We start from the raw sequence: 26538 nt of genomic DNA, 5'->3' as shown, positions 1-26538 counted from the left end.
GGAATCGGAGCGGAAATCTACTTTTCTACTAAACTCATTCATAATTGGGAAATTCACAGTAAAATAACGCTAAGATTCTATTTCTCACCCTTGATATTTGCAAAAATTTTTTACTGTGACAACATACTCTGTTGTCAAGGTTCTGGAGAAATAGCCAATGTCATAGATTGCTGGTAGAAATGCAAACTGGTGCCACCTTTCTGGAGGAGAGTTTGGTAGCACCCAACAAAGCTTCAACTTAATTTTCCACTTACTTTTTGTCCCAGCAATCCCACTTCCAGAAATCTACTCTGAAGATACATCTTCAACAACATGAAAATCCAGATGTACATTGCTCTATTGTTTGCAGTTGCAAAACGTTGGAAGCTACCTTCATGCCTAGTCATGGGAGAGAGTAGTTCAATAAGCTGTGGCACATCCACACCATGGAGTAGTATGCAGCTATGAAAATTAACAAGGGCGATTGCTATGAACTAATACAGAGTGATTTTAACATACTGTTAAGTGAAAAAGGCAAAGTAGAAAAGAATACATATAGCATGCTAAGCCTTATTTAAGACAAATGCTAATATAAAAATAAATCCCTGTATCTGCTCATCTGTGCAAAAAAGATGCAGGAAGGACCAACCAGAAACTAATGAGATTGGTTACCTACAGGGGGTGGGTGAGAATGGGATGGAAAGGACGTGGGAATGGAAGCAGGACAGAAGGAATGAAGGGACACTTCTCTCTGGGTCCCTTTATACACAAATCTGACTCTTAGAACTACGATGATGTTTCAAGTGACCAAAAATAATAATAAATTCAACTAGAATTTGGGGAACAGGACCCAAAATGGAATGCCAATGGTGAAAAATGAACCTAATGAGATTATATATGAATTATGTAACCATACGGAAGGATGGGGAAGAACATCACTAATCTAAGTAACTTGGGAACTGTTTGGACAATTTTGACTTGATCCTATAAGGTTAAAGAAAAAGGAACCACTGCATATACTGTATTCTAGTAAGTAAGCTTGTTTTCTGCAGGGGTCTGGGCTAACAATTCTGAAGCTACTGTATACATAGAGTAGGACTGAACAAGTAAGTAGGTAAAGTAGGGATAATGAGAACCAGGTTTCTCACTCTTGGGGAGAGGGTACACACAAGGAAAAAGGGATGGTTAGACTGAATCCTGGGGCATTGGGCTGGAATGGGCAGGATCAGGATGAGTTTATTTTATATGTTATATATGCACACATATACATATGTAAAACATATTCACATATATAGAAACGTAGAAATAAGTTTGTAAAAAATATAGAAAAAAAAAAATAAATGTGTGCACAGGTTAGTATACATACATATATTTCCCAGCTCTGAGAGGGTCTAGAAGCAATGAAACCCCGGTAGCAATGAAAACATCTAGTGCCCAGATTTTCGATGCTTCCAGAAGGAAAATCTTGTGACATCAGAATAAAAGGAAATTCTGAAAAGGAGGTGGTGGCTTGTCAAACGAACACAGGAGCCACCCTGAAAGAGTTCCTAATGGCCAAAGCTGGAGCTAGTTGAGCAACAAAATAAATAACAATACTATTGGAGTGCCATCCATAGAATAATTTTTTAAAAGTCCACAAGTACATACTGATATAAATAAATAAATGGTGGGAGAGAGACAGCTCTTCCTTTCAGTAGAGTCCACTTAAAAAATGCAGAAGGAGGACTTCCCTGGTGGCATAGTGGTTAAGAGTCCACCTGCCAATGCAGGGGACATGGGTTCGATCCCTGGTCTGAGAAGATCCCACATGCCGCAGGGTAGCTAAGCTTGTGCGCCACAACTACTGAGCCTGCACTCTAGAGCCCACGAGCCACAATTACTGAGCCTGCGTGCCACAACTACTGAAGCCCGGGCGCCTAGAGCCCGTGCTCCACAGCAAGAGAAGCCCCCGCAGTGAGAAGCCTGCGCACCGCAAGGACGAGTAGCCCCTGCTCGCAGCAACTAGAGAAAGCCCATGCTCAGCAGTGAAGACCCAACACAGCCAAAAATAAATTTTAAAAAAAATTGTAGAAAGGATGTGGGAAATGAAAATCACCATGGCAATCATGACAGTAATAGCTCAATTTTTTAAATTTATTTATTTTATTTATATATTTTTTGGCTGCGTTGGGTCTTCGTTGCTGAGCATGGGCTTTCTTTATTTGCTGTGAGCAGGGCCTACTCTTCGTTGTGGTGCACGGGCTTCTCATTGTGGTGGCTTGTTGCCGAGCATAGGCTCTAGGCACGCGGGCTTCAGTAGTTGTGGCACACAGGCTCGGTAGTTGTGGCTCATGGGCTCTAGAGTGCAGACTCAGTAGTTGTGGCGCATGGGCTTAGCTGCTCCGTGACGTGTGGGATCTTCCCGGACCAGGGCTCAAACCTGTGTCTCCTGCATTGGCAGGCAGATTCTTAACAACTACGCCACCAGGGAAGCGCATAACTCAGTTTTTTTTTAAATGATTGTTATTCCTTATCTGGACACAAATCAACCAGTACTGGATACTCAATAAAGAGTTACTGTAATTGTTCTATCAATACTATTTAGAACATGTATTGTGTAATGTGTATATCATTAGTATATTATATATTTTATTTGTTTAAATAAATTAAAAGTGTGTTGTATAAAAATTTTTAGAAAAGAAGATATTTGCAAAGCTTCAAATTATCTCCCTTTGTAAAGGGAAAATAGTAACATTACAATTGAGAAGCCCAGAAGACACCACCTTAACCAAAAGATCAAGGTTAATGTCACTGGTAATAAGACACCACGAACCCCCAATCTGATGCCCTGAAGGGGCACAATATCACCTCTGGTTTTCTTGCTAAAAAATGTATAACTATAACCTTAATTTTAATCATGAGAAGACATCAGACAAGCCCATATCAAGGGACCTTCTAAAAAATAACTGTCCAGTACTCTTCAAAAGTGTCAAAGTCATTGCAAAAATAAAGGAAAAAATAAATAACTGAAGAGAAAAAACAGTTCTGCCTAGACCAAAGATGAGAGTGTTTGTGAACCAAGGATCATGATTAACCAGATTTTGTATGTTTGAGGTCCCCCTAAGCCTTCAAAAGATAGAAAAATAAACAAGATTAAAACTAGTATTTTACAAAAAACAAGCAAACAAAACAAACAAAAAACGAGAGACTGAGGAGCTATCCCAGGTCAAAGGAGACCAAGAGACATAAGCATGAAATGCAATGTGGATTCAGGATTGGATCCTGAAGAAGAAACGGACATAGTTGGAAAACCGGGGAAATTCCCACGAGGTCTGTAGATCAGTTAACAGGATTGTACCAGTTAATTCCCTGGCTTTGCTAATTGTATCATGATGATGGAAGATGTTAACTTTAGGATAAGTTGGGTGTTAGGCATACAGGGCCTCTCTGTACTATTTATGCAAGTTTTTTGTAAGACTAAAACTATTTCAACTAAAACTATTTCAAGTTTTATAAAGCTGTTCAGGAGGTCAGGTTGACTGGAGTTGATAGTTGAGAGGTTGAGGAAAGGGATAAGGAGATGAAGGTGACACTCAAGTCCCTGGCTGGACGAGTAGAGTGTGGTGCCATTTGCTGAGGTTGGGGTCCCGATGCTGAGTTCTGCTGTGGGCCATGTGAGTTTGGGGGTGGAGCTTTGGAAATCCCAACGTGGTGTCCTCCCCAGGCAGCTGAACATTCCAACTCAGTGCTGAGGGCAGAGCTGCAGAGGCCGATGGGGCTCCAGGTGCGTCCCAGGGGACAGCAGGCCAGGGGTCCTAGGACAGACCCTAGTGTGGCTCCACGTTTAGTGGGTGATGGGGCCAGAGCACTGGACACCAGAAAGGTGGGTGTCACACCAACCCAGGAAGAGCAGAGCCAAACGCTGCTGCCCAGAGGGCCAGTAGCCAGAGTGCACTGCGTGTTCAGTGCAGTAACAAAAAAACCGTGGGTAAGAGGAAGCCAGACTGGATTGGGCGCAGGGGAGAAAGGGAGGTGAGGAGGTGGAGACATGATGGAGAGAACTTTCTGGAAGCTTGACTTTGAGGGAAGATGAGAAGACAGATGAAGTGGCTACGAGGGGCCGGCACTTGAAAGCATGTTTAAAAGCAGAATAAGGGGAATAAAAGACTAAACAAAAAGAAACTAGCTATGTTTCTAAAACATTAGTGGAAAATCTAGAGAACAGTGAGAATCAATGCTCAGAAAGCAGATGTCTGTCATCTGAATTTGAGTAAAACTATAATTTCCCCTGCATCGAATTATGGGATATTGGAGCAGAAATGTAGGCTTTTTTTTTTTTTTTCCTAAGAGGAATTTATGAATTCGCCTCAACAGAGACATGGAAATCAACTGATCCACCAGCCCAGGTTTACCCTCCAAGACCTACAATTTCTAGCTCACCTAGCATAGCTTACAAGGTTGAAGCCTCCAAATTCCAGGGAAGGGCATTCTTCCAGAGAGTTCCAGGGACGTGTTCTCTCTGTGGAACATGAAGAGGCCGTGGCACATGGTGGGCAACCTACAAATGTTTAATGTTGAATGAAGGACACACGGATGGTCTATTAACTCCTGGGGCAGGGGGAAGGGGCCGGATGCTTTGGCCAAGCCTGTGTGGTGGCCCTGGGGTGAGCCCAGGGTGGCTTCAGGCTGGGACAGGCACCAGCATACACTGGTGGGCTCAGCTGGGAGGGTGGAGATGGGCAACATGAAAGGAACCACCGTGCCAGTGGGAGTTTTGGCTTCTAGAATCGAGGGGAAAAAATACAGTGTCTTCATTGGAAAAAAAAAAAAAAGAGGGCGTGCCCTGACTTTTGTAGGGTCATTGTCATGGGTTGAATAACATCCTGCCAATGAACGAATGAACAGCCCCAGAGCAAGGCCCGGAGTATAATGGGTGTTCAGTGATGATGGAAGCCTCGTCCTAAATCTCTGGGGCTGGTTCCATCTCAGAGCATCTTCACACCTGCTCTCACGTGTGGACATCGTAACCAGGCCCACGTCTAACTCCTCTGTTAAGGCTCTGGATTTTCGGGTGGTCCAGGCTGATCTAGGCTGGCTTCTAGCCGATGATTTGCCTGGCTTCATCAGGGAACATGCCAGGAGCAGAAAACAGGCTGAGCTCTCCTTCCCGCACTGCAGAGGCACTGCAAGAGGGGCAGAGTCCAAGATGAGAGGCCGTGGGCGCTAACGCCCCAGGGCAGGCATCCGAGGAACACACAGTGGCTTTGGGGATGCTGAGTGTGAAGAGTCCAATTCAAGGCCCAACCCTTTCAGGAATCTGGCCCATTCCAGGCAAGGGCATGTAGGATCTGGACCAAACCAGGGAAGGGAAGTGGGGGAGGGGAGGGGAAGGACAGGAGCAGAGCAGTAGGGGATGGGGGGGGTCGAGTGTCCAACCCAAGAAACCCACACACCCAGCCCAAGGGAGCTTGATGGGCTGGGTAGCTGCCTGAGGGTTCTGGTCTGCCCAGCAGTATTGCTGAAGCCTTTGGGGCGGCCTCCCCTGGGCAGATGGTTCTGGAGACAGCGGGAAGCCTGGAGTGGCTGAGTGTCGGGAGGGAGCTAGGGCTGGGAGATGCTGGCCACGTGAGCCCACACGGGAGCCGAGAGGGAGGGAAAGGAATCTGTAGTGAAGCAGGAACAGGGCCCCAGTTCTCCACTGGTGTGTGAGGTCTGGGGAAATAAGGGTAACAGACACACAGGGTTTACTATACACTACATCCTCTTCTCACTAATTTGTTTGGTTCCATAACTACCCCATGAGATAAATCCTAAAATGATCCCCATTCTGAAGATGAGGAAACAGACTTCCAGAAGGCAAAGGAACTGGCCCAGGGTCATAGAATTATTTAGTGGCAGAGCTTGGATTTCTGAAACAGGCTCCAGAGTCTGAGTCCTTAACCATGTAATATGCTCTCTCCTTTGATGACACAGCACAAAGCCAGGCTGCTGTTTGAATTGGCAGAATGAGAAGGTGAGACAGATTTAACTAAGATCAGCTGAAAAGGGGAAAAAAATGTTTGCCAGCATTTCCATACCGTACCAGGATATAATCCTACCTTCCTATTTCACAGAGACAAGAAAGACATGCATCTGCTTACTGAAAAATAGCGTCTGTCTCATTGCAAAGCAGAGTCTTTGCTCCTCTGACCAATTTAGCAGTCAGGGTGAGGCTGGCAGGCCTGCTTAGGAATTTGCTCCTGATCCTTGGGAAGTTGGACAGGACTATATTGCTCACCCATCCCCCGTCCCACTTGGCTCTTCCGACCCTCATCCTGGTGCTCCCCACCCTCAGGACCCCTCCCCCAGAGGCCCCTAGCTCTCGCCACAAAGCTGTGTGGTCCAGACCCTGCCATCCCCGTACCTCCAGGGACACTGCCCCAATCCATCCACTCCTGGACCCGTCTGCAGGAAAATCAACCTAAGGTTTTGTAGCACAAATATGTCTCCCCATTCATTCCAAGTAGCAAGTGCATTTTCTGGAAATACCGTGCTTGAATCCAGCATGGTGGGTCATAATGGTGGATGGGAGAAGATTGAGGAGAGAGGTCCTGGGGACCATCCCACCCCCCAGGAGCTGGCTCTCTCTACGGGAAATGTATCTGGTTCCATAGCTTGCCTTCCAAACTCCCAGATAGATTTTTAAATCAACTTTATTGAAGTATAAGGTCGGTACAATAAACTGCCTCTGTTTAAAGTGTACAGTTTGAGGAGTTCTGGCAGGGGTACACACCTGTGGAACTCCCTGCTCAATCAAACTACAGAACGTTTCCATTCCATTTCCATTCCTGCCCACCCACCGCCAGAGATTTCTCCTGCTCCTTTTCTCCACCCCGGCTCCCGGCAGGCACTATGCATCCACTCTGAGATATAGTTGAAATATTTTTTTTCTGTATTCAGTTTGAGTTCTGGCATGCCCTAGACAGTGATGGAGAAAGTCTATTTGTTTTTTAAAATGTACACATGTACACGTAGTCACCAGAAACCACTCTTGTGGCTTCAGCCATGCAACAAACAAATAAATTCACCCCAAAGCAGTTTTGAATCAACGGAACCCATCTCTCTGTCTCCTGGGTAGAAGCTGGAGAAACTGCATTTTTCATTTAGCAATGGTTTTCTACCCTCAGTAGGCCTGATTTTAAAGTGATAAGAAAGACCCTTAATATGAAAGCCATTGCAAGCCATGTTTTTATTGACAATCCGATAGATTTTGCTGTGTTCCAGAGTTATTCCACAATTATTTGGCTGGTTTTTGTTTATTTGGCTATAACCTGCATATTTGAGTTTTCCCTCAAGGCTGTTAAATGTGGGTTAATAGTTTTACATGCCTCTTAGATCATTTCTAATAGAAAATTCCTTTTTCTCCTAAATGAGAATTAACTGTATTTGAGCTCAGAGGGTTTTTTCCTAATGCATTAGGGTTGTGGATAATGACATTTATTTCTCATGGGCCCAGCAGCCAAATCTAGAATAATCCCATTCAATTCAAAAGACATTTATAGAGCTTTTGCTCCTCGCGAGATACTTTTCTTGGTCCTTATGCTATATAACAATGGGTGGGATGCTGCAGTACTAAAACAACAATGACAAAAATCTGTAACAGGGAAAGGCATATTAATATTACACAAGTATGTAAGCTGAAATAGATCACATGGTGGGGTGGCTTTGTGGAACGAAGCGAGATGGGGTAGGGGTAGGGTGGGGCTATAATTTATTCAGGGAAGACTGCTGGCTCTTTTTGAGAAACTTCAAGTCATCTGTCAGACTAAGCCGAGAATCAAAGAGTTCAAACAAAAGGTGAGTTGGGGACCTATAGTAGAAGATCATGGTTACAAGTTTATTCATAAATCCGTGGGCATTGGGAGCCATTGAAGGTTGAGGCAGGGAACGATAGAATTTGAACGTGCAGGATTGGGAAGGCCAGATGGAAATTGTGAAGGGATGGAAGGAGGAGGACCAGTTACAAGCCTACTGCAGCAGTTCAGTTCCCAGAAGAGTCTTAGCTGGGATGTTTGTTAGGAGGAAATATAGGAGAAATTGGCCCTTCTTATCTGTGCTTCTGAATCTGCAGATTGAACCAATGGAGAATCATGTAGTACATATTTCTTGAAAAAAATCCATGTGTAAGTGGACCTGCCTAGTTCAAACCTGTGTTGTTCAAGGGTCACCTGTATAAACAAGAGAATTGATGTTCACATAAAGACTTATACAGGACTGTTCATAACAGCATAATTTATAATAACCCCAAAGTGGAAACAGTCCAAACATCCATCCCCTGGTGAATGGACACACAGGATGGTCCAGAGGAGATGGGACTCTTCCATGCCTTGAAGGGAGGCACCAGAGAATATGGATCCATGGTTGTCCCAAAGACTGGAGAGGAGGTGACTGGGGGCTGGAAGAGTGAAAGGAGACATTGTGGAATGGAGAGAATTACATTGAGCTCTAGGAGAGTTGAAGCCAGAAAGTTCTAGAAGGAGCCCAGTAACTAACATTTCCAGGCAGGGAAACAACTGAAGCAAAGCCCTGGAGGCAGGAAAGCAAGTTGGACATGCAGAGGATGGCGGCCGGAGGTCCTTATGGAAGGAGCACTTCTAGATGGGCTCTCAATCCAGGACTGGGGAAAGTGGGGGACCTGGTGGATGTCAGGTCTCAACACTCACCACCTTTCCCCTGACCCTGGCCTCTTGGCCAGGCCAGTAGAGCCCACGCATGTGGCCTCCTTGTACAGGTTCCCAGTGTGAGAAACCACCTTCCCCCAGAAAAGAAATCCCGCAGGGCCCTCCTCACCTGCCTTACCCGCCTGACGTCTGCCTGGCTGGGGGCTGGATATGTGGCCTTTTGCAGGTCCCGGAAGTCTGGATCTTACTGTTTCCATGTCCTAAAAGACCTCAGAAGGGAGAGCTTCTAACTCCCAGTGGCATTTAGCTTCACTCTTTTTTGAACATCTGGGTCACAGATACGCTTAGTTAATTAATGTTCTTAGCGCTGCTCACGTGCCTGCTGGGTAATAGATTGATTCATAATTTCAATAAGCAGCTGTGTATATCTTTCCCCTGAACATAAAGGCAGCTTGCTGTCATTCATCACTTTGCATTTGATGAATTTAAACACATTCAGAGAGACATTGTCGGAGGAGGGATGGGGCAGGGCTTCTGATTTTTGTTTTACCATTTTGCCTCTTAACAGTTATTCTGATTTGGAACTAATTTGGGTTTAAGACACATGTTAACCACATCTCTCTCTCAAGGGCATTTAATAAACTCCTGTCACTCGTTCCTGAGGGGATCCGGCAGGCTCCCTTTGGGGATCAGAACAGAGGGTTTCTGAGCAGCTTTCACCAGAAGAGAGAGCCCCTGCGGAGCATCTTATCCCCTGATGAGGCACTTGTGTCCCGGGGCAGAGCTACTTTTCTGCTCCATTCCTGGCCAGAGACACCCAGGCTGTCAGGAACCCAGGATCATCTGAGAGGAGGTCCCTCTGCTGCTCAGCTGCTGGGCCAAGGCTGCCAACCATCGAGTCTCTGGGGACCCAAGGATAAAAGCCAGGACCCGGCCAGGTGACCAGATGTCTTCATGCCTGTTTCCTCTTCTTCGAAATGGGAAGGGTAATAGCACCTACCTCACAGGTTATTGTAGAAATTACATTATTTCTTCTCTGTACCATGCCTAGAAATGGGGCAGAGTATGCCTCCAATACATGCTGGCTGGTAATATTATTTTGTAATGGATTAGGCATCCGTTGTCTACTAATAATGATCATCGCTCCTGCTCCAGCCGCCTCACAGGATCATGAGAATGGACATGAAGATTGTGCGTGCCTCTCGCCAACCTGCCCTGGAATCATCTCAGTGGGAATACAGCCCCATTCTTGTATTCCCAGTGCCTGTTCCCAGCCTGGGCACATAGAGGACTCTTCAAAACATGTTTGTGGAGTTTAAAGCAATAGCTGTGGCTGCATTTTGTAAATGAAGATGCTCATCACATCTGTAATGTGCTCATTCACAAACATGTTCGGAGCCCTTGGTCTGTGATTGTCTCCTAGGAAGAATGAAATAAATTGGACACGATCCCTGCCCCAAAGGAGTGTGAAAGACAGGTGAATGTATGTGTTCAAAAGTTGGAATACAGGGTTTTAAGCAACATGGGCAGTCAGGAGAGGCCAAGGCACCAAACTAGTATGGACTCACAACTCGTGGTGAGAAGGATTGTCAGGCAATATCATCTGTGTATCAGATAGCTATTGCTGCGTAACAACTACCCCAAAACTTAGTGGCATAAAACAATATGCATTTATTTATTATTGCTTACAAGTCTGTGGGTCATCTGGATGGTTCTGTGATCTGGACCAGGCTCAGATGATTTGGGTTGGACTCATTCATGCCTCTCCCATCAGCCAGCAGCTCGGCTGAGGGCTGCCTGATCTACAATGACCTCATCCACTTGTCTGGTGGTTGACTGGCTGGTTATTCGGACCACGTGGCTATCATCCTTCAGCAGGCCATCCTGGACTTACTGCCATGGTGGCGGTAGGGTTCCAGGAGGGTGGAAATATGCAAGGTGTATACCAGCAACAGACGCATCCCCCTTTCTGCTACATTCTGTTGGCCAAAGCAAGTCACAAAGCCAACCAATATTCAAGGATGAGGAAACAGATTCCACTTCCTAACAGAAATTGCAGCAAAGTCATATGGCCCAGGGTGCATAGAAAGATGTGGCCGTTTTGGGAATCTACCCAATGCTCCCTAGCATTTGTTGCAGTACATGGAGCACAGAGCAAGTACCAGGACGGGGTTGTGCATTTAGGGTGTTTCTGCCTTTTCATCATTAGAAATAACATTGCAATAAATACCCTGTACCTAAACTTTTTTCTTCCAGTTTTATTGATATAACTGACATACAGGACTGTGTAAGTTTAAGGTGTACAGCATAATGATCTGACTTCCATACATCATGAAATGATCATCACAGTAAGTTTAGTGAACATGCATCATCTCTCCTGGATACAAAATTAAACAGAAAGAAATTTTTTTTCTTGTGATGAGAACTCTTAGGATTTACTGTCTTAACTTTCATATATAACATACACCAGTGTTAATTATATTTATCATGCTGTACATTCCATCCCTAGTACTTATTTATATTATAAGTGGAAGTTTGTACCTTTTAACTGCCCTCATCCAGTTCCCCCTCCTCCCCACCCCTCTACATAAACTTTTGTTCACAGTTCTAATTATTTCCTTGGGATAGATTTTTTTTTTTTTCTTTTTTCTTTTCTTTGGCCGCACCTCATGGCTTATGAAGGGATCTTAGTTCCTCGACCAGGGACCGAACCTGCACCCTCGGCAGTGAAAGTGTGGAGTCCTAACCACAGGACCACCAGGGAATTCCCGAGATTTTTAAAAGTAGATTTATTGGGTCAAAGGAGAGAAACATTTTAAAAGCACACTGTTTATATTTTGATATTCCTTTTTGAAAGGTTGTAGTAATTTACCCTCCCTCCGGCCCATCTTAGGCTCACCTTGACAAAATACAAATAATCTCTTTTTTTAAAACGTGGTGTCTCATTGTTTTGATTTTTGATTTATTTTAATACCTAGGAGGTTGAATGCTTTTTCATATGCCTGTTTCTTCTTCAGTGAACTGACTCTTTGGGCCCTTTTGCAGCAGGGTAGATTTAATTAACCCCTGTTTACAAATGAGGAGGAAACGGATGATCAGAGAGGTTAATTGACTTGTTCAAGGTGGCCCAGCCGGCTGGAAGCAGAGCCAAGCTTTAGAAATCAGATGTCCCGCTTTTTCACTTATTCCTGCTCCCCGCGTTGTTGAACAGAAGGCCAGACTCCTGAAACATTGACCGAGGACGTGCTTAGAAGGAAATCAGGGAGTGGCCCAGGGAATCTGTATCCAGGCTTAGCAAACCGCGGGCTTCCTGGACGGGGCGCCCCTGTGAGTTGGGTGTGTGTGTGTGGATGTGTGACAGGCCTGTGAAGGTGGCCGGGACTGCAGCATGGACAAAGTCCTGGGTGACCCATGTGTCCCTCGTGGTCTCACCGCTACCTTCCATGGCCCTGCCGCTCTGCTCTCTCCCCAGCTGGCCCGCTACACCAAGGAGGGCTTCCTGCACCTGGGAGCCCTGGGGACCACCACGCTCCTCCCTGACACCCGCTGCCTGGTGGACAACTCCAGGAGTCGTCTGCCCCAGCTCCTGGACTGCGACAAGGTCAAGGGCAGCCTGTACAAGCGCTGGAACTTCATCCAGGTAAGTGCTCCGCGGACAGACCTGGCGGCCCAGAGCACGTGAGGATGCTGCGAGCTCCCCCGGGAAGGGCGGCCAGCAAAGTGCAGCCCAAGGTCTCCCAGCTTAAGGCTAGGCACGTGGACTCCTGCGCGTGTTCAGGTGGGATCCCTGGGGCCTTTCCCTGTGAGACAGCCTTCGGGATCCCTGCGGCAGCGCTAGGCCGGGCTGGGCTCTGACACATCTCGAGAGGGAGTTTGGGGTGATTTCTCTGGAATCTTCTAAATGCCAAAGGGATGGAGAAAGTCAGATTGAGACTATCTCGGGCAGTCCCCCATCCTGACACCATCCCCTCCCAATGCTTTCACCTGGTTCAGCCACTCAGACTTGGTGAAGCTTATTTATTTTCTGACTTTAGGGCTCCCAGAGAAGGCCCAAAGGCCCCACGATCCCTCCCCCCTGTGCACAGAATTTTGGTGGGATTGTTCCCCAAGAGGGGCCATGTGCCGGGCACTATGGTGGTTACGTCTCTCTCTGTCTCTCTCTCTCCCTCCCTCCCCCTCTCCCTGTCTCTGTATCTCTGTCTCTCCCTGTCTCTTTGTATCTATCTCTCTCTGTTTCTATCTCTCTGTTTCCCTCTGTCTCTCTCATTCTCTACATCTTTCTCTGTCTGTCTCTGTCTGTCTCTCTGTCTGTGTCTCCATCCTTGCCTCTGTCTCTCTCTCTTTCTTTGTCCCTGTCTCTCTCTCTGTCTGTCTCTCTGTTCCCATCTCTGTCTCTTTCCGTCTCCATCTCTCTGTCTCCTTCTCTGTCTGTCTCTTCTCCCTCTCACCCCCACGTGCTCCCAGAATGGCGCTGTCATGAACAAGGGCACGGGGCGCTGCCTGGAGGTGGAGAGCCGAGGCCTGGCTGGCATCGACCTCATCCTCCGCAGCTGCACGGGGCAGAGGTGGACGATTAAGAACTTCATCAAGTAGTGGGAGGAGCTGGGGCCCTCGGAGCCTGGCCCCCGGGGCAGGGTCTGCGTCCTCTGGACCAGCCACGCTGGGAGAGAAACAGCAAGCAGTCGGCAGGTGCTCAGTGGGCCTCCCGGGGCTTCCCCAGGGCAGCCTGGGGCCCAGATGGAGACACTGCCTCTCCATCAGGCATCCAGCTGCCTGAGGCTCATGCCCCCTGGCAGAGCTCCCTGACCCTTCTCTGGGAGCACGGGAGCCGTGTATCCTGCAGCCTGGATGTGGACCTGGTACCGAGGAGTGACACGTCACATCTCCTGCTCGTCTTCCCATCCACTTGCAGGACTGGGGCTGGCGGGGGCCCCTCCTTTTTCCCATCTCTCGTAGCAGCAGCAGCAGCTTCTGAATTCCACCCGAGCCCTCAACAGCGTGGAGGGGGGTGGTGCTGGGCCACAGTCTAGCTCCCCCTCCTCTGCGGAGGCAGCGAGGCCCTGAGACTCCGTGTCCCCCGGGTTGCTTCTGCCCAGATGCCTGTTCACAGCCCAAGATCGCCACCCCCCAAACCTTTCCAGCGGGTGGCCTTGGACTCTTCTGGACCCCACCCCCGAGATGACCTGGAAGGAGCTGACGCTTCCACGGTCACCTGGGCACCAGGATCCTATGTGCCTGGACCAGCTCTTCCACCTGTGTCGTCAACAGGGAGCCAGAGAGCACGTGGGGTGGTCTCAGCTGTGAGGGCCCCCCAAGGCTGCAGCCGGGCCCATTCTGCTCTGCCTGCCCAGGGGCCGGGGAACCCGGCCTCACAGTGGCTACCGCAGCAAGCAGCCCCCATCTGGAGCTTAAGGACTGACGTCAGCACAGCACAGGGGGCCGGGACCCTGGAGGACGCTCTCGTGTCTCCCTGTGCTCTGCCAGCTGGCAGGGAAGAAGGCAGTCGAGTCCCCTCTGAAGAGTAATAACTTTTTGCTGATTGCCCTCTGGTTAGGGTGCACTTATAGATCAGAGTTAATATATGGACGAGTGTGCATGCGTATGAGGGTGTGTGCCTGGGGGGGCGAGTGCGTGGCGCGTGTGTCTGGGCGTGTGCGTCTGAGTGCACGGTAGAGCAGACGTAGAGGTGTGGCCTTGGACTTGTCGCATTACTGCCAGCCCAGACCAGGTCAAGGATGCTGAGAAGCTTGCGGGGGGCAGGCTGGCCAGGAGGACATGGCTGGGCTGGCGCCCCAGATGGAAGGCCGCCCTCCTGCCAGTTCCCGTCTGTCTCCCTCATGCTGTCCGGCCAAGCCCTGCCCAGAACCAAAGCCCGTACCTGCCCAGTGTGGGGTTCACAGTGTCTCATTTGGTGACATCTTACTGGTGATCATCTCCCCCTTTGTGAAATAAATACATATGAGCACTTCCCAGCTCAGCCTTGTTTGCTTTTTGATTCTTCCAGAGCCCGGGCCAGGAGGCACTTCCTGGGACGTGGCAAGGGCTTCTGGTTTATTAAAGGCAGAGAGCGTTCACTTCGTGGGGTGGGGACACGGCCAGCCTGCCCTTGCTCTCGCCTCCCCCCAAAGCAGGACAGAACTTGACGTTGGACACCTGCTTGCTAACCCCCTGCTGATCCCAGATTAGAAGGGTCAGGTAGGTGCAGAAAGCTGTGATGGAGAGGAGGGCCGTGGGCGACCTGGCCGAGCGTCCTGGTCCGCCCCTTTCTGCTGCCGGCAGCCACTCCCATCTCTCGAGACCAGAGAGCCCGTTGTGGAAGCAGCTGCCCCTTTTATTCATGAAGAAGCGAAATCCAAAAAGACGGCAGGCCTTCTGCCCTGGAAATGAGCCTGGAAGGAAATGGGCTGAAGTCCCCTGGGCATGGACAGCCCCACGTCTCTTCCCTCCCAGGAAGCCAAGAAGGTCCGGCTTGTTCAGTGTAACCCAACCCACAGACATGCGTGTCAGCTGCCGTTTGGGGGGACTCTTTGAGAATCGGGGTCCATGAGCACACATGGAAAATTCTGCTGTTTGGTGAGGAGGAGTTCATCAAACTTAAATATCAGATCCTCGGGGTAATTATTAAGCCAAAAGAGCCAAGGGTCTGCCGGTCCCCCGCGGGGTCAAGGGGGCTTTGGGTAGTATTCCAAGGCAGTGCTTTGAGGAGCGGTCCTGCCCAGACTGAGCCATTCTCCTCCTGTGTGGGTCTGAAGGTAGAAGCTCAAAGAAGGCAAATATTCCATTTTACCGTTAGCTGAGGCTTTGAGCCCAAATCCCCCTGAGGTACTCAGTGGGCCCCTGTGGGATCCTTCATCCTCCGGGAAATGGGCCGAAATGGCCTCGGACCAGAGAAGCCGCAAGACCTACTCTGTGTTCCGCAACATCCAAACTCAACGTCCCCCGACGGAGTTGGAGCCCCACCTTCTGACTTGTTCACTGTGCTTTGGGCTCATTTCTATTCCTAAGGCTGCACCCCTAGCATACGGACAGCAGGAAGTGCCCTGGAGTTTTCAAGAGAGAAGTGCTGCTTTTCTTCAGGGCCGCAAGGCAGCAGGCAGGATGTTCGGGTTTGCTTGTCTACATGGTGGGGATGGGGGTGCTGGTTTAGGGCCACGGGGGGCTCTCAGCCCCCCGGCACAGCACGTGTGCCGCAAATCCTGGCTCTGGCCCTTGCTTCCAGCATCCAGGAAGCCTGGGCTGTGTGTCCACATCAGCACCGGTTCCTCTCAAAGGCCAGAGCCTGAGGCCAGCGTCTGGGTCAGCATCCTCACTGTCCCACAGCACCCCAGGGGACCTGAAGGCTTGGGGGTGGCAGGCCAGCGGCCAAAGCAGAGAAGAGGAATTCACTGTAGCCAGAGAGGGAGGAGAGAAAAGACAAGCAGGGCCCTGGGGGAGCCGAGGGTCTCAGTGCTTTAGGGGAATCTGGAAGTTCCAGGGCCCATACCTCTGCACAGCTCAGGCAGCAGGCTCCAAGCATGGGGCTTGAGTTCTGACAACCTTTGTGCATCTCCCTCCGTCCATGCACTCCCGTCACGTAGATCTCCCCACTCTCCTGTCTGGTGGCCATTTCCTTCTCTTTCATTTTTTTCCCCCTCAATTCATATGGCAAAAAAAAAAAAAAAAAAAAATCACAGATGGTATTCCTGATCCACGTCCAAGCCATCGAAGCTGACGCCTTTGAATGTGTTATTTCTCAAATGCGTTCTTTATACTGATTCTGGGGGCTACAGAAGAAGAAACCGAAAGGACCAAGAAAGGTCGGTTTGGGCCAGAAAGCATCATCGTAAGCCACTACTCCAAACCCTTTGACTTGGGTTTCTGAAGCCATGTTTCTTTCATCTGATATTTTTTCCGCTATTCTCAGAAAGTACCCCTGTTTCACAAAGGGCAGAAGTCAGGCCTGGGCAGAGCCGGTGACCCGCACACCACTGGGCTGTCTGGTGATCGGTTGTCCCTGATTTGTATGCAATCTCTCCTCCTTCCACTTTGCTTTCAAGGGCTGCTCTGAGATCAGCTGCGTGTCTGCAGCCCAGGGATGGACCGGGGAGGAGCTCGGAGCCTGCACAAGGAACCAGGTGGTCCACGAAGTCTGGAAACTGCCAAGGGGCCAAAAGCGGGTTCCCAATCCCCACTCATTGCCAGCACGCCAGCCTCTTGTTTTGATTTGAGCTCCAGATGATCGTTGGGCTGGCAGATCACCAGCTCCTAATCAGCTGCCCCTTCCTCTCGCCCGAAGCACAAATCCCTGGGTCTCTCGGCTACTCTGCTTTCTCCCTTAGGCAAGTTTCCAAGACCTACATATAGGGACAGGTGGTGGGCCCCAAACTCCAGAGGTTTACTTCAGTCCAGTTCAACAAATATATTTGGACATCTATTCTGTGGTTTGCTTTTATTTTTTTTTTTTAATTTACTTATATATCTTTCTTATTTTAAAAAATTTTTTATTTATTTATTTATTTTTATTTATGGCTGTGTTGGGTCTTTGTTTCTGTGCGAGGGCTTTTCTCTAGTTGCAGCAAGCGGGGGCCACTCTTCATCACGGTGCGCGGGCCTCTCACTATCGCGGCCTCTCTTGTTGCGGAGCACAGGCTCCAGACGCGCAGGCTCAGTAGTTGTGGCTCACGGGCCTAGTTGCTCCGCGGCATGTGGGATCTTCCCAGACTAGGGCTCGAACCCGTGTCCCCTGCATTGGCAGGCAGACTCTCAACCACTGCGCCACCAGGGAAGCCCTGTGGTTTGCTTTCTAAGACTTCCTGGAAGGAAGGAAGGGAGAGATGGAGAGAAGGAGGGAGGGAGGGAGGAAGGAAGGAAGGAAGGAAGGGAGGGAGGGAGGGAGGGAGGGAGAGAAGGGGAGGGAGGGAGGGAGGGAGCAAAAGAAGAAGGAGCTAAAACATATTGAGCAATTGCAAGGCACCATGAGGAATGATGAGTATCATGGTATTTACCCTTTAAAGCTTATATTTGAAAGAAGAAAACAGACACAATATATTGGGCCTCCCCACCCCTGGAGCCGGGGCAGTCATGAGATGGGGTCTATGCCTATCGGTATAAATGGGGTTCTTGGCGTGTTAGCAGATTCCAGTGTTCTTTCCCCAAAGAGGCTCCAGCCTATGGGTAGCTCTTGCAAGTGTGGCTCCCAGCTTAACTTCTTCTGCTGCTTATTGATGTGGGCCCCCAACACTGTCCAAACACAAAAAGCCAAGCTGAGGAAGTGAGAAAGCCAGACAGGCGTCACTAATGCTGCTGCTGGTTCTGGGACCCTGGAGACTGTCAGGCTCGCCAGTGATCATCACCCTTAATAAATGGTCAGGGGTTCCTGTTACTCCAGGGTCAAAACACCATCTAATCCGCTCTCCCACCGGATGCCCATCCACCAGTCTACTATCGGCTTGATAAACTCTAGAGACAGCTAGTTCTAGGGCAGAAACCTCTTTCTGACAGTGAACCAAACAAGGTGTGAATATCAGTAACTTCTTCCCACTGTCCGGCCCTCTGGAACTCTGAAAACAAGATTAACTGCCTGTTAAAATCTGCCTTGCACCTTAAGTCAGGGCCCCTCCTTGAAGCTTTAATGCTGCTGGTTGTAACTGAGAGAGAAACAACCTATGTTCCCTTGACGACAACTTTATCATGGACAGAATTCATCTTTGCCACCTGGTGAAATGGTTCACTGTCTTGGCTAGGCTGCCACGATCCATTTGCCACAGACTGGGGTGCTCTGTGGTACCCCCTTATCCATGGGGATATGTTCCCAGACCCCTAGTGGATACCTGAAACTACAATAGCACCAAGCCCTATATATACTATGTTTTTCCTATACATACATAGCTATGATAAAGTGTAATTCATAAATTAGGCACAGTAAGAGATTAACAACAATAATGATAACATAGAACAATATACTGTAATAAAAGTTGTGTGAATGTGGTCTCTCTCTCTCTCTCTCTCTCAGTATTTCTTATTGTACAAATTTAATGCCCTTTCCATCTTAACTAAGCACTTGTCACACACTGTGGCCGTAACTTTTGCCATTTGAGGTGCGGCAGCAAATCTAGCTCGGATTTCTTTTTCCTTCTTCACGGTTTCACAGATAGAAGATTCGTTCTCACCGCAGATCTTAGTAACCTCAATATACGGTTTTTTTTCTTTCCTTATTAAGTGGAGAATTTTCACCTTTCGCCTAAAGGAAACACTTCATGGCACAGCCAAATTGGTCAGAGTGAGGCTGAGGGGTTCTTGGTGAACTTCGTCAATTTCAGCTGGACTAATCTTTTCACCAAATATGTAGTTCATGGGTAGCTAACATTATGAACCCTCCCTCAGCCCCGGGAGTCTGGGCTTGCATCCAGTGTGGGATCCAGCTTTGAACAGCAGGAAAAGCAGAGCTTTCAGTGGTCACATCCAACAGGCACTGGGCGAGGTTTGAGCCTCAGCAACTTCAGATGCTGAAATTTCTACAGAGGCCTGGGGCACCGTCCTTGGTTAGTTATCAGGCAGGTTTATGATCCAGACATGCAGATAACAAACAAGAATGTACAGGCTGCCATATATACAATGAAATATTACTCAGCCATGAAAAGGAACAAAATTGGGTCATTTGTAGAGACGTGGATGGACCTAGAGTCTGTCATACAGAGTGAAGTAAGTCAGAAGAGAAAAACAAATATCGTATATTAACGCGTATATGTGGAATCTAGAAAAATGGTACAGATGAACCTATTTGCAGGGCAGGAACAGAGACGCAGATGTAGAGAACGGACATGTGGACACAGTGAGGGAAGCGGGGTGGGATGAATTGGGAGATTGGAATTGACATATGGGAGGGAGGTCCAAGAGGGAGGGGATATATATATATATATATATATATATAGCTGATTCACTTAGCTGTACAGCAGAAACTAACACAAAGTTGTAAGGCAACTATACGCACCCCTCAAAAAAAAAAAAAAAAAAAAAAAAAAAAGAATGTACAGGGTGCTCTGCTTAGAACTTTACCCAGACTCTTTTGCCCTTGAAAACACACAAAGAAGAACGAAAGTTCCCCGGCCTGGCCCAAGTCACCAAACCAAGTTTCTGGTGCCCAAATTCACGTCTCCGAATTTCTCTGTATCATTCCAAGTCCCGACCTCTCTAATTCAGTATTCCAGATACTTGAGTAAATGTTTGCCTGGACATTTGCTCCTATGACCAAAGCTTAGAAAATGAAGATTATTTCACTGCACAGTTGCAGAGTGCCTCCGAGACCCCCTTGGACATGCATCCCACCACTCTGCTATTTATACCCACATCTTAGATGTTCTTTGAAGCGTGTCCCCCACCTAGGGCCAACGCGGAAATCAGAGGAAAGTTCTGGTTCCCATGTGCTCTGAGAATGCATTTCCTTTCCACTGTTTTAGAATTCAGAGTCCCTTTGTCCCCAGAAGCCCAACCCTAACCCACCACGAATTTGTCCAAATTAGTGAGGTTCTAAGTCTGTCTTGGGACTGTTTCTAGAATTCTTTTCGAAGGTGGAATTGCTGCTCTGGCTCTTGGAGAGAACATGTGTTTCTTTCTGGAGCATTTCCGTGAGGTTCTGGTCAGTAACCAGCACGGTGCTAGGCTCGAAGCAGGCGGGGAACAGGGGAAATCGGCTCTCTGCAGGAGCCCGGGGCAGAAGAGGCCAGAAACTCCTGCTTCCCACCCACCCCGTGCTCAGGTGGTCCACAGCCTGACCCTGACCCTGACCCTGATGGAGAGCCTCTGCTCTCCTGGGCTCTCCCACCGCACGTGACAGTCTCCCAGAGGTGTCATATTAGACAGAGTCCGGCTCTTGACAGCTGTGAGATAAACATGCTTGATGACAGCTCAGTGGGAGAAAGCTGCCATCTCTGTGGAGGAAATAGTCTGTGCTTTGGGTCGTTGTAGTGGGAAGTTTGTTGTTGTTCTTCGGTTTTGTTTTTGGTCTTAAGTTTTTGGGTTTTGAGTTATCTGCTGTTTAAAGACCTTTCTTACCCCAAAAGAACTATCCAGAAGGGTGAGGAAGTTTCCCATGGTACCTAGATATTGGCGAAGCTGGGTGCGGGTAAGTGTTTCTCTCAAACACAGGGAGGTTTTGTGTTTTGGTTTTGTTTTGCTATTTTTTTTTGTTTTTACTGCTTTCCCTGGATTTCCATTGTTGGTGGGCCGGTTTCCTCATCAGGCTGGTGCTAACTGCGGATGCGGGTGGTGGGGAGGATTTGCTTGGCAGGACAGGACCAGCCTTGTGCCTGGGAGTGGGGCACAAAAGTGTCATTATCACCATAGTTATAACAACCACCTTTATTTGTGCATGTGCTGTGTGCAGGCCATAGGCAAAGGCTTTTTACAAGCACCCTCTCTCTTAATTTTCCCAACGACCTCCCGGCCAGTACTATTATTTTCCCTTTATAGGTGAGAATACTGGGGCTCAGAGAGATCAGAACATGTCGCAGTGTCCCGGAGTCTGTAAGGGGCAGGTTTGCGATTCAGACTCACTCAAAAGCACTTGTTCATAATCATTAGGCAACACTACCTGTCCAGCAGCTTTGCTCCAAGCCCTCTGTTCTAACATAAAAGCCTCGGATGAGACAGGAGGAGGCTGGCTAAGCAGTTACAGGAATGTGCCTAGGTTCTCTGCCATGGGCTTGCATGATAGAGCAGAGAGTCACCAACTTCATTTCACGTGTCCCCAGGCCCTGGGAGCATCTTGGTCCCTGGGAGGCGCAGCTGACTCAGAACAGCCAGTGCTGCCTTAGGCTCCACCTCCTGCCCAGACTTCTGCTTCCCTCTGGTCAGCTTGAAGTGGCAACACATATATACTTTAAGGTGAAAAAGGACTGGCCGGATCTGCCTGAAATGGTTCAAAGAGCCCTCAGCAGGCTAGGAAAATAGTCCGACTCAAACAGGAGCAAAAATTTTGGGGGTAAGTTACAAATGAATTGAAGGTTGATTAGAGAAAAATTAAATAATAGAGGTAAGTAATAACAAGAGGAAAATAACCTCAAGAATCCCACCATCCAACCTAGAGATTATCATACTAAGTGAAGTCAGAAAGAGAAAGACAAATACCATATGATATCGCTTATATGTGGAATCTAAAATATGACACAAATGAACCTATCTACGAAACAGAAACAGACTCACAGACATAGAGAACAGACTTGTGGTTGCTGGGCAGGGAGAGGGGTGGATTGGGAGTTTGGGATTAACAGATGCAAACTATTACATACAGAAGGGATAAACAACAAGGTCCTACTGTAGAGCACAGGGAACTATATTCAGTATCCTGGGAAACCATAACGGAAAAGAATGTATATATGTGTATAACTGACTCACTTTGCTGTATGGCAGAAATTAACACAACATTGTAAATCATATACTTCAATTAAAAAATAAAAAAACATAAGCATTGTCTTATCCAATCATCTCAGGCACTGAATGCCAGGGTCTGGGAAGTGGCTGTCCATCTGCCCAGGAGACAGCACTGCCACTCTCTTATACTTGGCCGCTATTAGCTGTAACAAAGACACAGTGGCCTGGGGGCATCCTTCAGCAGAGCCATAAAAGTGCAATGATACAGACAGTTTAGTCAATACCATTAATGGCTATTATGGAAAAGCCAGTTGGGATTTGGGTCTGGGGAATCTATGTTTCTGCTCCTGTAGGCAGTAAGAGGATGTATCAGAGACTGCCAGTTACCTACCCAATTCCTCTTCTTCTTTGATAAGAGAATCTCAGTATTGCTGTGTGCAACACGGTGCCCAGCTAGGAAACCACATTTCCCAGCCTCCCTTGCCGATAGGAAATGTTCTTTAAAGAGGCTCATTCAGCTTGGAGATATACCCTTTGGCCCTTGCCTCCTCCTTTCCCTGCTTCCTGGAACATGGACGTGATGGCTAGAGCTGCAGCAACCATATTATAACTAGAAGGTGACTTTGAGAACAGTGCAGCAAAAAATAATGGTACCTTGGGCTTCTGATGAAGCTATCATACTAACCCTGGGTTGCCTACTTAAAGGTTTCTTTACATGAGAGAAAAATTAAGTGAAAAAATAAACCTCTTATTTATGCCACAGTTTTCTGGGTTTCTTGATGTATGCCGTTGAACCTAATCTTTACTGATTCAGAAACAAAATTTCTGCTGATTCAGGAAACCTGATGCAGGATGGTCTAAAATGTCTGGTGCAATGGTTCAACCCTGAAGGTGAAGATGTAGTCTGGTGTGGAAACTTTCTGGAGCTCATAATTTTGCAGATGAGTTAGTAATAAATCAGCCACTGCAACATACAAAGACCTATTTGTATGCTGCTTTGTATGAAGCAGGCCAAATGTTCTCTAGAATCCATGACCTAAATACTACCAAGCTGTAAGAGAGAAGAGACTCCTAGGTCTTGATTGGGCAGCATTAGGACACATGGACCAGGATGAGATGAGAAAGGCAAGAACTTCTCAGTAGATAAGTCTCTGACAATTTCAGTGTCAGGAAAGATGATCTGGAGAAGAAGAGACCAGGGCCAGGCTCCCTTTGGCCAGTACATACTGAGGATTTTGGCTGGGTCTATACCACCCAGAGTCATTCTCTCCAAGCTTATAGCCACCATGACTAGATATAGTTCCTAGTCTTTTTTGAACATAGATAGGACTATGTGAATAAGTTTTCCCCAAGAGAATGTGAATGGAGGTTATGGGTGCCTCTTTGGGGTTGAGCTTTCATGGAAGTGGGATTGCCTTCACCCTTCTTCCTTTTCCTTTCTGGGCTGAATGCAGACAACTGTGGGATCTTAGGGGATAGTGGAGCCTTAAGGTGGAAGGAATCTCAGGCCCTGAATGATTGCATGAAAGAGACCCTCTCGTTGACCTCATTGACTTCACTGACCAGGATTGTTTCATTGAGCCCTTACATGTCCGGGTCTATTTGTTACCGCACTTTAGCCTACCCTAGCTAATACAAGCTCTTTCATATACCGTGTTAGTTATCTACTGCTGCATAGGAAACGATCCCAAAGCTCAGTCACGTAAGACCATGCATTTATGATCTCACAGTTTCTGTGGGTCAGCTTCTAAAGGCAGTTTAGCTGGGTCCTCTGCTTCAGGGCCTCTCACAGGATGCAGTGGAGATGCTGGCTACTGCTGGAGTAATCTCAAGGCTCAGCTGACGGAAGAGCTCCTTCCAAGATCCACGGTTGTTGGGAGGATTCATTTGGACTGACGGCCTCAGCTCTTTGCTGGCTGATTGGCCGGAGGCCTCAGTTCTTTGCCACGTGGCCCTCTTTATAGGAAGTTCACGACATGGCAGCTTCACCTGAGCAAGCAAGTGAGAGCACCAGAGAGAAAAAGAGCCAGCAATAAGGAAATCACAATCTTGTGTAGCCCAGCCTCAGAGGTGAAATCTCATCACTTCTGCCATATTCTGTTTGCTAGAAGCAAGTCACTAGGTCCGGGCCACCCTCAGGGAGGGGATACACAAGGGCCTGGGGGGGTGTCAAGAAGCAGCAATCATCAGGAACCATTCAAAAGCTGCCCAACACATATATTTAAGTCTCCCAAGAATCCTACTTAAATCCGGTATTTACTCTGATTTAGTGAGGCCCATTGAAACAAGGAAACTGAGCCCCAGAGAGGTTCTCTAGCTCGTCCAGGGTTACCCAGGTCGTCAGTGGTAGAGAGAGAACCAGCTGTGTAGGGCCAGCACCTGTGTTTGTCTTCCCACGCCTCCATCTGGGCTTCAGGTGCGTCCTACCCAGCAGTGAGGCCGCCCAGAAATAGGAAATAGAAATCACTCACCTAGGAGACTGAAAAAGAGAGGCTGCTCACCCACCACCATCCCTCTACACAGTCTCTGCTTTCATGAGCTGCAGGGTTGGCTCCCAGCCCCAAAGAGCTGCCTGCAGCCTTAGGAGGGAATCATGAGGGGATGTGTGTGTGATTGACAGAGGGAGGGAGGGAGACGGAAGGAGAGAGGCAGAAAGAGACATATATAAAGAGAGGAAACAAGCACAGAATGACAGGAAGAAATAAACAGTGTTAGAAATAGCAACGAGAGAGACATTCAGACAGAAAGGTGACAAAGAGAGAAAAGAAAAAAAAAAAAGAAAGAGACGTCAGAGAAAGAGCAAGATAAGCAGAGAGTGGGATGGACAGGCAGAGAGAGAAAAAAAACAGGGAGTAGAGAGCAGGCTGTCACCTCCGATCTTTCTTTCAAGGCACATCTTTTTAGGAAGGAGAAATGCAGGTGGGCCCTCCTCGCACCTGCATACCCAGCGCCCCCTGGTGGAAATTTGAGTTCCGTTCCTCAATGGCAGGGACCCTGCGTCCCCCATACCTGTTGAAAGGACAGAGAATGGTGGGGTCTGAAAGGACAGCGAATTGTTAAGCCGGCCCAGGTTGCCCGCGGCTCGGTCTGGCCCGGGTGTGTGGAGTGGTTGCCAAGGACGGTGGCGCCGTGTGCCGCGTGGGAGGCGGGGAGTTGGTGGTTGGAGGTGTGAAAAGATGCGGTCGGGGCTCTGTAGATGCACCGCCTCCCGCAGGCGGCTCTGAGCGATGCGGCTGCACCCCCTGCCGGCGCCAGACACTGATTTCCGCTGCTCCTTTCCTCTGAAATGAGTGAAAAGAAAACCAGGGAAGGTTGTGCCCCTTGAGTGATTCCCCAGGGGGCGGGGAAGAGGAGCGGGTCAGAGGAGACCAGCACAGTCCGGGACCTTCCCCGTGTGCTCTGACCTCTGGTCTGACAGGTGGTACCAGCCTGGGTTGACCTTGTACCTTCTGACATTTGAGGGCCTGCCAGGGGGTTTTAACATTTTCCACGCCATGGACCCTTGCGGCAGTCTGTGGAAGCTTACAGACCCCTTCTTAGAATAAAGTTTTAGAAATGTGTAGAATAAAATACATAGGATTACCAAGAAACCCACTTATATAGAAATACACAAATGTTATGATATAGAACTATATATACCATTTTATTAATACATCAAATAAGATGTGATATCTTATCACTGTAACATATAAAGTTGTATGGGTATAGATGATATTGTAAGATTTCTGCAACAACTAATTTGACATGAAACTATCTGTGATTTTTATTGGTGACAAAGGTACAGGTACTCTTCATCAACTGTGGTTTGTTATCTCCTTTCATAATTAAAGGAAATGCTAAATTTCATTTAGAGGTAAAAGAAACCAAGGGCATCATTCTTTTCTCATCCAAGTTCGCAGACTCCCTGAATCCTACACATGGAGCCCTTAGGAGTCCATGGACCTGAGCTTAGGAAGCTGCAGAGATAGAGTTCTCGTCCCAATCTCATGTTACCAAGGCACCGCCTGATGCCAGACAGGTTTCTTGGAGCCAAAGCTCCCAAGCGAGTTAAAGGCATGAAGCAATTCAATGGATGGACTCCCTCATCACTAATAATAATAGTAACAGTACACACTTTAGGAAAAAAAATGACGGCCAAAATGTCTTATGTGCCAACACCATGCAGAAGCCTTTATCTCATTCAATCTGTCCACCCCAAGCTCCATCACCAGCCCAGACAACCCAACAACATCCCAGCAGAATGCTGATTTCCTGGGTCATCACAGCCAGCCTCCAGCCCCAGGTCCCTGAAGGATGCAGGTCAGAAGGGCATCTCTCAGCCTCTGCAGAGGCTCTCAGCCTAGAATTTGTTCTGGTAACTGGCTCTCCCCTGTTACTCTTTGCTCCCAGCCTTCTAGGTTCTAAATTCCACTTTGCTGCACACTGGACCAAAGAGGCTTGCTTATGTCACTTACTTTGATGACTGATTTTCAGCATGTTTCTCTGGTTTGACCTCAGATTGAGCATTTGTCTCATAGACCCTTTTAAACTATAGATAGGAAACACTTTGGTTCTCCTCTTGGACCCATGGGAC

General features: G+C 48.0%; 1 protein-coding gene across 2 annotated transcripts in view; it reads left to right on the top strand.

The window, feature by feature from the left end:
- GALNT17 (polypeptide N-acetylgalactosaminyltransferase 17) overlaps positions 1-14577 on the top strand; it is a 436592-nt gene extending 422015 nt beyond the window's left edge. For both annotated transcript variants that reach the window (XM_059896130.1, XM_059896131.1), the window contains exons 10-11: positions 12091-12258; positions 13083-14577. In XM_059896130.1, the coding sequence (XP_059752113.1) occupies positions 12091-12258; positions 13083-13211 (297 nt within the window). In that variant the 3' untranslated portion in view covers positions 13212-14577. The remainder of the gene's footprint in view (positions 1-12090; positions 12259-13082) is intronic.
- The last annotated feature ends 11961 nt before the right edge of the window (positions 14578-26538 follow it).

Source organism: Balaenoptera ricei, chromosome 15 (assembly GCF_028023285.1).
Source record: "Balaenoptera ricei isolate mBalRic1 chromosome 15, mBalRic1.hap2, whole genome shotgun sequence".
NCBI classification, from domain to species: Eukaryota; Metazoa; Chordata; class Mammalia; order Artiodactyla; family Balaenopteridae; genus Balaenoptera; species Balaenoptera ricei.
This window is presented reverse-complemented; position numbering and strand designations above follow the sequence as displayed.